General features: G+C 38.7%; 1 protein-coding gene across 11 annotated transcripts in view; it reads left to right on the top strand.

Moving 5' to 3' along the window:
• The window catches only part of Fnbp1l (formin binding protein 1-like), a 100,951-nt gene that overhangs the window by 37,685 nt on the left and 50,725 nt on the right, over positions 1 to 12,541 (top strand). For 6 of the 11 annotated variants that reach the window (NM_001039609.2, XM_039102443.2, XM_063281952.1 and 3 more), the window contains exon 2: positions 9,194 to 9,309. In NM_001039609.2, coding sequence (NP_001034698.1) covers positions 9,194 to 9,309 — 116 coding nt within the window. Of the gene's footprint in view, positions 1 to 7,316; positions 7,559 to 9,193; positions 9,310 to 12,541 lie in introns of those variants that run through there. The other 5 variants (XM_063281950.1, XM_063281949.1, XM_063281948.1 and 2 more) reach the window with 2 other exon arrangements.

Below are 12,541 nucleotides of genomic sequence, written 5' to 3'. Positions count from 1 at the left end.
ATGGAGGTCTGATAGAATTCTGCACTGAACCCATCTGGACCTGGGCTCTTTATGGTTGGGAGACTTTTAATAACTGCTTCTATTTCTTTAGGAGTTATGGAGTTGTTTAAATGGTTTGTCTGTTCCTGATTTAACTTCGGTACCTGGTATCTGTCTAGGAAATTGTCCATTTCCTCCAGATTTTCAAGTATTGTTGAATATAGGCTTTTGTAGTAGGATCTGATGATTTTTTTTTAAATTTCCTCTGAATCTGTAGTTATGTCTCCCTTTTCATTTCTGATTTTGTTAATTTGGACAAACTCTCTGTGTCCTCTCATTAATCTGGCTAAGGGTTTATCTATCTTGTTGATTTTCTCAAAGAACCAGCTTTGGTTCTGTTGATTCTTTATATGGTCCTTTTTGTTTCTACTTGGTTGATTTTAGCTCTGAGTTTGATTATTTCCTGCCTTCTACTCCTCCTGGGTGTATTTGCTTCTTTTGTTCTAGAGCTTTTAGGTGTGCTGTCAAGCTGCTGATATATGCTCTCATCTGTTTCTGCAGGCACTCAGAGCTATGAGTTTTCCTCTTAGCACAGCTTTCATTGTGTCCCATAAGTTTGGGAATGTTGTACCTTCATTTTCATTAAATTCTAAGAAGTCTTTAATTTCTTTATTTCTTCCTTGTCCAGGTTATCATTGAGTAGAGGATTGTTCAACTTCCATGTATATGTGGGCATTCTTTCCTTATTGTTATTGAAGACCAGCTGTAGCCCGTAGTAGTCTGGTAGGACATATGGGATTATTTCTATCTTTCTGTATCTGGTGAGGCCTGTTTTGTGCCCAATTATATGGTCAGTTTTGGAGAAAGTACCATGAGCTGGTGAGAAGAAGGTATATCCTTTTGTTTTAGGATAGAATGTTCTATAAATATCTGTTAAGTCCATTTGGTTCATAACTTCTGTTAGTCTTTCTATGTCTCTGTTTAATTTCTGTTTCTATGGTATGTCCATTGATGAGACTGGGGTGTTGAAATCTCCTACTATTATTGTGTGAGGTACAACATGTGCTTTGACCTTTAGTAAGGTTTCTTTTATGTAGGTGACCTTTATTTGGAGCATAGATATTTAGGATTGAGAGTTTATCTTGGTGGATTTTTCCTTTGATGAAAATGAAGTGTCCTTCCTTATCTTTTTTGATGACTTTTGGTTGAAAATTGATTTTATTGGATATAAGAATTGCTACTCCAGCTTGTTTCTTCAGACCATTTGCTTGGAAAGTTGTTTTCCAGCCTTTTACTCTGAAGTTGTGTCTGTCTTTGTCTCTGAGGTGTGTTTCCTGTAGGCAGCAAAATGCTGGGTCCTCATTTCGTATCCAATTTGTTAATCTGTGTCTTTTTATTGGGGGAATTGAGTCCATTGATGCTGAGAGATATTAAGAAATAGTGATTGTTGCTTCCTGTTATCTTCATATTTGGAGGCGAGATTATGTTTGTGTGCTTGTCTTCTCTTTGTTTTGTTGCCAAGACGATTAGTTTCTTGCTTTTTCTAGGGTGTAGCTTGCCTCCTTCTGTTGGGCTTTACCATTTATCTTTTGTAGGGCTGGATTTGTAGAAAGATATTGTGTAAATTTGGTTTTGTCATGGAATATCTTGGTTTCTCCATCTATGTTGATTGAGAGTTTTGCTGGATAGAGTAACCTGGGCTGGCATTTGTGTTCTCTTAGGGCCTGTATGACATCTGTCCTGGAACTTCTGGCTTTCATAGTCTCTGATGGGAAGTCTGGTGTAATTTTGATAGGTCTGCCTTTATATTTTACTTGACCTTTTCCCCGTACTGCTTTTAATATTCTTTGTTTTGTGCATTTGGTGTTTTGACTATTATGTGATAGGAGGAGTTTCTTTTCTGGTCCAATCTATTTGGAGTTCTGTAGGCTTCTTGTATGTTTGTGGACATCTCTTTCTTTAGGTTAGGGAAGTTTTCTTCTATGATTTTGTTGAAGATATTTACTGGTCCTTTGAGTTGGGAGTCTTCACTCTCTTTTATACCTATTATCCTTAGGTTTGATCTTCTCATTGTGTCCTGGATTTCCTGTATGTTTTGGGCCCGTAGCTTTTTCGTTTTACATTATCTTTGACCGTTGTGTCGATGATTTCTATGGAATCTTCTGCTCCTGAGAGTTTCTCTTCTATCTCTTGCATTCTGTTGGTGATGCTTGTATCTACAGCTCATTGTCTCTTCCTTTTTTTTTTCTTTCTATATTCAGGGTTGTCTCCCTTTGTGCTTTCTTTATTGTTTCTATTTCCATTTTCAATTCCTTCACCTGTTTGATTGTGTTTTCCTGTAATTCTTTCAGAGATTTTTATGTTTCCTCTCTAAGGGCTTCTACTTGTTTACTTGTGTTTTCCTGCATTTCTCTAAGGGAGTTCTTTATGTCTTTCTTAAAGTCATAAATCATGATCAAATGTGATTTTAATTCTAGATCTTGCTTTTCTGCAGTGTTTGGATATTCAGTGTTTGCTTTGGTGGGAGAATTGGCCTCTGATGATGCCATGTAGTCTTGGTTTCTGTTGCTTGCGTTCTTAGCTTTCCTCTCACCATCAGGTTGTTTCTGGTGTTACCTTGTTTTTCTATTTGTGACAGTGGCTTGACTGTCGTATACGCCTGTGTGTCAGGAGTGCTGTAGACCTGTTTTCCTGTTTTCTTTCAGCCAGTTATGGGAACAGAGTGTTCTGCTTTCAGGAATGTAGTCGTTCCTGTCCACTGGTCTTCAGCTGTCCCTGTGGGCGGGAATCAGGAATGCCTGCCCCTACTTCTCCTGGGTCCCTGTGCACAGAGGGCCCATATGGTGTTAGGCGTTTTCCTCTAGAGTCAGAAATGTGGCCAGAGAGTAGTCTCCTTGTTTCCCAGGTGTGTCTGCCCCTCTGAAGGTCTAGCTCTTCCTCCCAAGTGATTTGGGTGCAGGGAGCTGTTTGACTGGGTCCATTCAGATCCGGGCACAGTCTGGACCACAAGGCTCCTGCAGCTTGACTGCCCCTATCTTCCTGTGCCTAGAGGCCCTATACAATTTCCTCTTGTGCCAGGGATGTAGGCAAAGGTGGGCAGAAGTGGTGGTCTCTCCTGCCTTGCAGTTTCAGGATTGCCCACATGTCTGGGTGTTCAGTTCTCTCTCCCACGGGGTTTGGGAGCAGGGAGCTGTGGGCCTAGATTAGCGAGGTTTGGGCGTTAGGTAGAAACCGGAAGTGTCCAGTCCCAGAGGAATTTTTCCTTTGTGTGTCCTAAGTCCACCAGGCAGGTCACTTGGAGCAGAAAAGTTGGTCTTACCTTTGATCTCAGGTCTGAAGTCACTCCTCAGTGCTCGGTTTCAGCTGTCCGTGAGGGTAGCAATCAGAAGGACCTGGCTCTCCTTTTCCTGGGTCCCTGTGCACAGGGGCCCCAGATGGCGCTAGGCGTTTTCCTCTAGAGTCAGAAATGTGGGCAGAGAGTAGTCTCTTCTGGTTTCTCAGGTGTGTCTGCCCCTGTGAAGGTCTAGCTCTCTCTCCCACAGGATTTGGGTGCAGGGAGCTGTTTGACCCGGTTTGTTCAAATCCGGGCGCAGTCTGGACCACAGGGCTCCTGTAGCTTGACTGCCCCTATCTTCCTGTCCCCAGAGGACCTATACAGTTTCCTCTTGGGCCAGGGATGTGGGCAAAGGTGGGCAGAAGTGGCGGTCTCTCCTGCCTTGCAGTCTCAGGATTGCCCACATGTCTGGGCGATCAGCTCTTTCTCCCACGGGGCTTGGGAGCAGGGAGCTATGGCCCGGCATCAGTGAGGTTCGCCAGCCAGCCAGAAACCAGCAGATTTTATTTCTTGATGTATTGTAATTAATATGCCTATTTGAAGATCAAGTTATTAACTATCATTATGATATTAATTCAGTGGATTGCATGAATTTTACCATAAAAATGGTTTTTGTAGTTTAAATATAGTAACTGTTGATTTTCAGTTTGTAGATTTACTGTTTGAAGTAGAAGAAAACCTTTATAATTTGGTTATAGCATAGTTAGAATGTTTCTATCCCATACTGTCCCTGTCTTTCTGCTCTATTCTGATCTCACTCTTGCTTCAATGGTTATAATGCAAAGTCTGTTTCACTTAGAACCAACCTCATGTTTCTTACCTTCATGCTGCTGTTTCCCACTGATTGCTGTTTTGTTGTTTATAAAGTTGGCTTTTATTTGGGACCTATTTACTTTAAAAGTGTAGTAAATCCTTAGAATATATTCAATTATTGCACCTTTAATAGTCTTCTACTTGTTAGATGTCTAGTACCTTTGCTGCTATTTTGATTGGTCTGTGGTTTTAAGATAGGGTATTGTCGTTGAGTCTAGGGAGATCTTGAACTCACTGTGTAGCTGGTCTTTCTTGAGCTCTTGATCTTCCTTTAGTCTTCAGGTCCAGCTCTACAGTACTAATTCTAGGTATTTGCATTAGTAGTGGAAAGTTGTATGGTGAGGAATCTAGCTCGGTTGGTAGGTGCTCGCTTAGTGTGTGTGAAGCCCTGGATGCAGTCCTCATGGACATGGATTACATGGTGACATCACCTGTAATCTCAGCACTCCAGAGGTGGGAATAGGAGGATTAGAAATTCAAAGTCGTCCTCAACATAGTGTGTTTGTCTCACTTGAACTATATGTAACTTTTTCTAGAAAACAAATTAATGTTGTATGCATATAAATTTTTGTAAAAATTAATGTGGGCTAGAGAAATGTCTCAATGGTTAAGTGTATGTTCTGTTCTTAGCTCACGTGTGGAGGGTCACAACTGTCTGTAATTCCAGTTCTAGGGGGGATTCGATACTTCTGGCCTCTCTGGGCTCCTGTACTCACATGTACATACATCCCTAATTAAAAATAGTAAGTTTTACAAACTGGAAAACCTTATAAAAGAAAATTATAAGGTTCTAAAATTAGAAGGCTTTATGGCTTGTAAATTTAACCATTAATAGTGAGATGTGACCATGTTTTCTCAATAATCTGATTAGTTTAGTTTTAAAACTTTCATTTTTAAATATTTTAACATGATAAAGAACTCAAAATACCTTTGAGAAAGCTGATGCTTCTCAGCTGAGATTTGGTGTGGATCAGACAGGTTCAGGGTTAGCACTGATGAGGGGAAAACTGATGATACTTACATCGAAAGCCCATGGCTCTAGCTAGTGAAACTCTAGTGCGAATGACTCTGACTATTCAAGTACATAATAACACATACTTTAAAAATAGTTTTGTTTGATTGTTGAGACATGATCTCCCTATAAATACCCTTATTAGATTTATTAGCTTAGGCTGGCCTCAGTCTTGGTTGATTCTCCTGTGTCAGCCTCCTGAATGCTGGAAAAACCCAGTGATGTTTCAGTAGAGGAATAATGACTATCCACAGAGCAAACAGGCATAGCATATATTTAAAGCAGGAATCTTAAGAAAAGAGCATACAAAGTGATCTACTAGAATTCTTTGTGTTGTCTAAAGCTCTACTAGTATGTAAAGCATGAATTGACATCAATGTCTTGGATTTAAAGAGATGTTGGGTAAAATTTAATACCTAAGCATAGGCAGACAATAGGAAATGGCCAACATAATGCTTGCTCTTATTATATTTTTAGAAAAAAGTTTTTTTTTTTTTAAATAAAGAAAATGACTTACAAGTTCAAGGGCTTACCACTATAGGACTGACCCCACTTTAGTTGCTGTCCAGGCCTCTAGTACTTGAGGAAATTCGTTGCTTCTACGTCCTCCTCAGCTTTCATAATTCACTCTGCTGTCCCACAGAACTCAGAGCACGTAACTGTTGCTTGATAATAACACGCAGATAAACATCCACATGAAGAAGTACATAAAATGAGGTCCAGAAAGGCTCAGAGCACAAGTACGACCTTTGGTCCCTTTGGCACATGGCTATGGTCAGCAACCAAGCAACTTTCCAAACACATTGTCTAGGGTTTTCATGGAAGTTCCATGGCATAAACACCATTGAGTAAATCCTTGGTTATTGGTTATTTTAATCAATCCCTAGCCCCCCTTATTAGGAAGCTGAAAGTTTCAATCCTGTACTGACAGGTTCCTTTGGTAAATAACCTCCAATCCAGGTCACCTCATTAGCATAAAATCGAGTATGGTTCGAGGGGGACTAGGAGTTTAAAGACATGGAATTGCCTTTCGTGAAGATAAGAGAAGCATGCCTTCTGTCCCTTGGGGAGTTATAAAGGTTTGCACTTCTTGCTTGCTTTCTTGTATTACAGATACAGATATCTATAACACCACATATCAGCAATGTGGCAACAAGCTAAATACTGTAGAAGATGATTAGAAAACATCTCTAAACAATTTCTGGGCCCAAGTTGTTCTTCTGCCTCTGCCTCCAAAGTAGCTGCTGTGAGAGGAATGCGTCATTTTTATTTTTTATTTTCAACAACAATAACAAAATATATAACAGTGTCGTCATATAGTTGACCATTTACTTTGATTAAAGTATAGACATTTGAGTATTTCTCAGCTTATAATGTCCGTTAGGTTCTGTTTCAATATACAAGTATATTTAGAACCATCTTATTGTGTGTGTGAGCCATTAAAGAAAAGATGTGTTGAACATTTCTTCTCAGTAATAAAAGACTTCAACAAAAACAATATTGTATGAGATAACTATGTTAGCTACCAGTAAAGCTTTGTTTTGACTGGAATTTTTCTATTCTGCTACTAGACCTGTGCTTTGACTGGAGTTTAAAAAGGAAGTTGAAATGATGTTGAAATTTATTCACTTTGTTATTTATAGGTAAGAAGAAAATGAATGAGAGAAGTCCATAGAGCATTTAGGTATATTGTTAAGTTGACCTCACAAAAATAATATTTTCATAGTATATGGAAGACAAGCTGTTTTCAGTGCTCCTAGTAGGAACTGGGAGGGACTGTTGAAAACCTGTTTCTCGTAAATTCAGTTTATCTTTTGAATGTTTTAAAGTTGTTACCCTTTTAAAATAAGTAGTTGTCAGTTATATTCTCAAAATATGTAATTTTGAAAAGAGTATCTTCAAAAGATAAAGGGAAGTTTTAATGGTTAGTGATTAGTTGCCTTTTTAAAGAAATGTAAATTATGGAGAAAATATTTTGATAGTGAATGTTTAGAAATGTATCTATTACTTAACAATATCACCCATAAATTCCACTATTTATTGGAAGCAAATATGTCAAAAGACTTAAAAGTTAAATTTATTTATTTATTTATTTATTTATTTACTTACTTATTTATTTATTTTTCCCAACCAAAAAGAGCCAAGGACCAGATGAGTTCAGTGCAGAATTCTATCGGACCTTCATAGAAGACCTCATGCCAATACTGTCCAAACTATTCCACAAAATTGAAACAGATGGAGCACTACCGAATTACTTCTATGAAGCCACAATTACTCTTATACCTAAACCACACAAAGACCCAACAAAGATAGAGAACTTCAGACCTATTTCCCTTATGAATATCGATGCAAAAATACTCAATAAAATTCTTGCAAACCGAATCCAAGAACACATCAAGACGATCATCCATCATGATCAAGTAGGCTTCATTCCAGTTATACAGAGATAGTTCAATATACGGAAATCCCTCAACGTAATCTACTATATAAACAAACTGAAAGATAAAAACAACATGATCATTTCAAAAGTTAAAATTATAAGTGACGTGATTTACGGGTCTGTATTTGGGCAACATTTCACTGCGTAAAACATAAGGAGTATGCTGGTCCCACAGACAGGGAAGGGCTGAGACGGCAGGATAGAGCAGAAGGCAGTTTCGGTGTTATTTCCTTGTGGAAGTCGCTAAAGTAGCTGTACAGCTCATCTCAGAGCTGGCCTGTTTAGGGACTGGGTTATTACTGTCCGCAGGTTTCCACTCCTCTCCCGCAGCTTGGGTTGGGCATGGTAGGCAGGGAACTTCAGCATAAGCTTAAGGACAATGACTGCTAAGTTTTGTTTTTGTTTTTTAATTTCATGTACATGGGTGATTTGACTGCATGCATGTCTGTGTGAAGGTGTAGGATCCTATAGAACAGGAGTCACAGACAGTTATAAGCTGCCATGTAGATGTTGGGAATTGAACCTGGGTCCTCTGGAAGAGCAGCCAGTGCTTTTAATCGCCCAGGCCCAAGTTCTGTTTTAAAATGAGTAGAGTTTTTGGTTTGGTTTTTTTTTTTTTTTTTTTCCCCCTCAGTGTTCTCTAGAGAAACAGAATCAGCAGGATACATACACACACACACACACACACACACACACACACACACACACACACACACACATGCATACATACGTACAAAGAAAGATTTTGTTTTAATTCTTTGCTTTTTATTTGCTTTATTAACTTTACCTTCTTTCCTATGATGATGGGTAAAATTCTTCTATTGACAGAACTTGGACTGAGAGCAAAGGTCATGGGTAGCTAGGAACTGGGAACACAAGACTCACTTGATAGTGACAGTAAGATATTTCCATAGTAAGTGGACCAGGAGAGTCCAGCAAAAAAGAAAAGAGTAGAAACTACCTTTCCTGAGAGAGAAGCCATGGCCTGAACTGGTGTCCTGGTGTTTAGGGAGCTCCCTTGTAAGGATTGTTAGGCATTTCCTCAGCACACCTCCATGAATACAGTCTCATCTGTATCACCCATCCGCTTATCACGTGTGGCCATGGAAGTTAGGAACAAATGGTGTGCTTGTTTGTTGTTTCCTGGAGTCTAACGGCTTTCTTCTCCCAAAGGACAACCTCCCTTTCCATTCTTCTTTGGCTGCTGCATTTCTTCGGTTTCCTGAGTCTGTCTTTACAGTTGTTTCCTCTGCTTCCTCCTTCCAGTTCTTGACACAGGGTGTGTGGGTCACTCTACAGTCTTGGAAATCAGCTGCTTCTCTGTATGAGTCTGGTATTAGCCCTCTGTGCACAGAGTTGCAGGGAGTGATAATCACTATAGAGAGATTTCTTATAAATAATTGACTCACGTGGTTGTAGAGACTTGGCAAGAACAAAATCTGGAAAGGATCACACAGGGAAGAGCTACAGTTGCACACCAGTGGTGGGACAGAGCAGTATAAAGGAGAAGTATACTTTGTACTTAATTACTTCTGTACAAATATCAGAAACTGGTTAAAATGTTTGTGGCAACAATTTCAAGCTTGTTTAACCTGTTCTTGCTTTTCTTTTCTAGGATCAGTTCGATAGCTTAGATAAGCATACCCAATGGGGAATTGACTTCTTGGAAAGATACGCCAAGTTTGTTAAAGAGAGAATTGAAATTGAACAGAACTATGCGAAACAATTGAGGTAAGTTGATTTACTTCTCACTTCTTAGAAATGAGGTTACACATTTAAACAGCTCAATATTAAAAACAAATAGTATTGTGCAGGTTAGACCTTGTGTTCTTTATCCATAGTGGTTTGAATTAGAGGGCTGACTAGTGGTTAATTTAGGTAACCCATTGCCTTGTACCACGGGGAGTATCGACTACCCAGATCATGAGTCACTGATTTAGAAAGACACTTAAAATCCTTAAATCTCAGAGCAAAGAGGCAACCTGCTTAAGCAGCCAGGGCCTGCTGGCTTTAGCCCCTTTCCACCTTCTACCTGCAAGCCTTTAAATAAAATGGTTGGATGACTAAACAAGCAACACCTTGTATTCAGTATTTTATACTTCTACTATTCGCTGATTTTTATTTATTTTTTTAGAATTCTTCCTTATGTGCTGAACTTGAGAATTCCTAAGTCTTCAAAATAGTTTGTGCCTGCTGAGCTTCTTTCTATATTTGTTAAAATATTATCAAAATATTTGAAGGGGATTTTTTTAATCTTAAATTTGATGGAATTAATCTTAAGCTTTTGCTGAAATAGAAAAATTATCATTGTTTAATGACAGTTTATCAAGGAACTTGATAAAAATAATGCTTGAAATTTGAAGAGCAGCCTGTGAAGTTTTAGCTAGGAGTTCAGGTGCTTCAGGCTGCAGAGGACAAAGTCCCAACATGAATTAGCCATGTGTGGTTGAAAAGTCCAGGCACATTTCCATTCAGAATGAAATGAGCTGCTCCTTGGTTCTTTGTGGGTGAATTCTTTGAGCACACCCTCCTTTCTACTCCGTCACTTCTAGCTTTTTCATCTTCCCACTCTGGACCCTAGATTGACAAACCTTTGAGAGGGGAGTGAAGAGTAGAGGAAGGGGAAGGAAGGTAGAAGTCTCCACCATCTTTAGTTTGTTTTGGATTTTTCAAGACAGAATCTTACTTTGTAGCTCTGCCTGGCCTCAAACTCACAGAAACCTGCCTGCCTCTGCCTTGTAAGCACTGGAATTAAAGACTTTCGCCACCACACTTCTACTTTTTTTGTAGATGTTCTAATAAGATTTCCTTTTGTGATAGACTTGAGTTAGGCTGTATGCTTATTGTGTAATTTATTGAAGTGGTGATGCTGGATTGACTTCTCAGTAGTGATAGAAGAAAGATGGCAGTAGACTCAGAAAGAAGAAGGAATAGGGATAAGTCAATTATGCCTTTGTAGCCAACTCACTGGGTGTAGGATGACCAAGGACTAGTATATCATTATACTAGATATAGATGACTATTCTGATATTATACCAGCTTCCTGATCAGTAGCCAACTCACTGGGTGTAGGATGACCAAGGACTAGTATATCATTATACTAGATATAGATGACTATTCTGATATTATACCAGCTTCCTGATCAGTTTTCTGGTGTTTCTTAAGGTGCTTTTCATATACAAATACAAATAGGGAGCTTGCCAATATCTCAGTAATAACAGTAATGATACTTTATCTGTTCAAAAGTTATTATATGGGAATCTTAAACATGAAGGACCTCTGGGAGGTTAACATGAAAAATGTACTTGTGCAAATTAAAAATGTCTGCCATCTTATTAAAAACACATTTATTTTATTATCCTTATTATTATCTATACCATGTGTATGCCTAATGCCCAGGAAGCCAGAAAAGGACATTAGATCTCCTGGAATTGGGAGTACAGATGGTTGTCAACTGCCATGTTGGATCTGGGAGTTGAGCCCAGTCCTTTGAAGAGCAGCGGGTGATCTTAACCACAGAGCAGTCTCTCCAGCTCCCTCATCTAATTTTGAATTTGTTCTCAATTCAAATAAATAAAAATTTATAATTTCGAGTTTTCAATACAAGTGAATTGAAGACATACATAAATGACAAATGATAAAAGAAAAGATTAAAAACGAAAGAACTGGGCTGGAGAGATGGCTCAGCGGTTAAGAGCACCGACTGCTCTTCCAGAGGTCCTGAGTTCAAATCCCAGCAACCACATGGTGGCTCACAACCATCTATAATGAGATCTGATGCCCTCTTCTGGTGTGTTTGAAGACAGCGACTTATATATAATTAATAAATAAATAAATCTTAAAAAAAATAAACGAACTAGATCAATATAGGAACAAAACACAGCTAACTACCTGGGGCCTCAAGAATATTACCACTGTGTCATAGCAAGCCAACAACAAAATGAAAACTCCTAAGAATGTGCCTGGGTCCTCAGGAAAAAAGTTAATCACCTTTTCTTCTTTCTTTCAAGAAGACAGGACATTTGACAGTGTGCCTCAAAATACAATGGATGTCTTTTAATCTAGCACTTTAATTTTTAAACTATTTTGTAGGAAACATAAATATGTATGCACAAAATTATCATTGCTGAAAAACTAGGATTCCTTTCTAGAAATATCTACCAACACATTAATGATAAGAAGTATTATTGTATGTATCCAGTTTGAACGACCAGATATCCGAACTTGTTTACACGTGGAAGACTGTTCACATTCAGTCATCAGTGTAAAAAGCATGTTGCAGAGTGTAGATCTTACTGCTTGCTTGAATTTATATGTATAATTAGGTAAAAATTTGTGAAATTTGTGTGAATCCTGAAGAGCTCTACAGTTCCAAATGTTTCCAGTTGTTTCTCTTGTGGACTGGGAGCAGGTAGGTGATAAGGAAAAGAGATTATTTTCACTTTAGGCATTTTTGTGGTGTGATTTTCAGTGACTCTATAAAATTTTGGTAATTTAAAACTCTTAAGCAAAGTGGTGGTATACTTGGAAAGAGTGCTATTACAAATTGCAAAACAAAAAAAAAGATAATTTATAAGATGAACTTAAACAACCTAGTATATCTTAATTACCAGGGTAACACCCAGACTCAGTGTTGTGATGGCTTCAGTTTTGCTAGAGTAACAGGACTGACTCATCTAATGGAGTTGCAGGCTCGTTTGCTGCTGTTCCTAGACTGCTACCTATTGCTTCACTTACTTGCAGGGGAGTAGGGGCATTGTATTGTATTGACTGGAACTCACAATTATTTATGAAAAAATCCAATTTTATAGGGCGAGATGGGATTTGTTATGCCCACTCTGTGTGAGGATTCGCCTCTTTAAAGGAGTCTGGCACACTTCTATCCTAACAGAAGCTCTCCATGGCAGGGCTGTGGGATATTGTTGAGGTATTTGGGAGAAGACTTGGGAGGAGGCATGTTTAA

This window comes from Rattus norvegicus, chromosome 2, assembly GCF_036323735.1.
Source record: "Rattus norvegicus strain BN/NHsdMcwi chromosome 2, GRCr8, whole genome shotgun sequence".
Taxonomy (NCBI): Eukaryota; Metazoa; Chordata; class Mammalia; order Rodentia; family Muridae; genus Rattus; species Rattus norvegicus.
The sequence above is the reverse complement of the archived record's forward strand: the minus strand, read 5'-3'. Positions and strand labels throughout refer to the sequence as shown.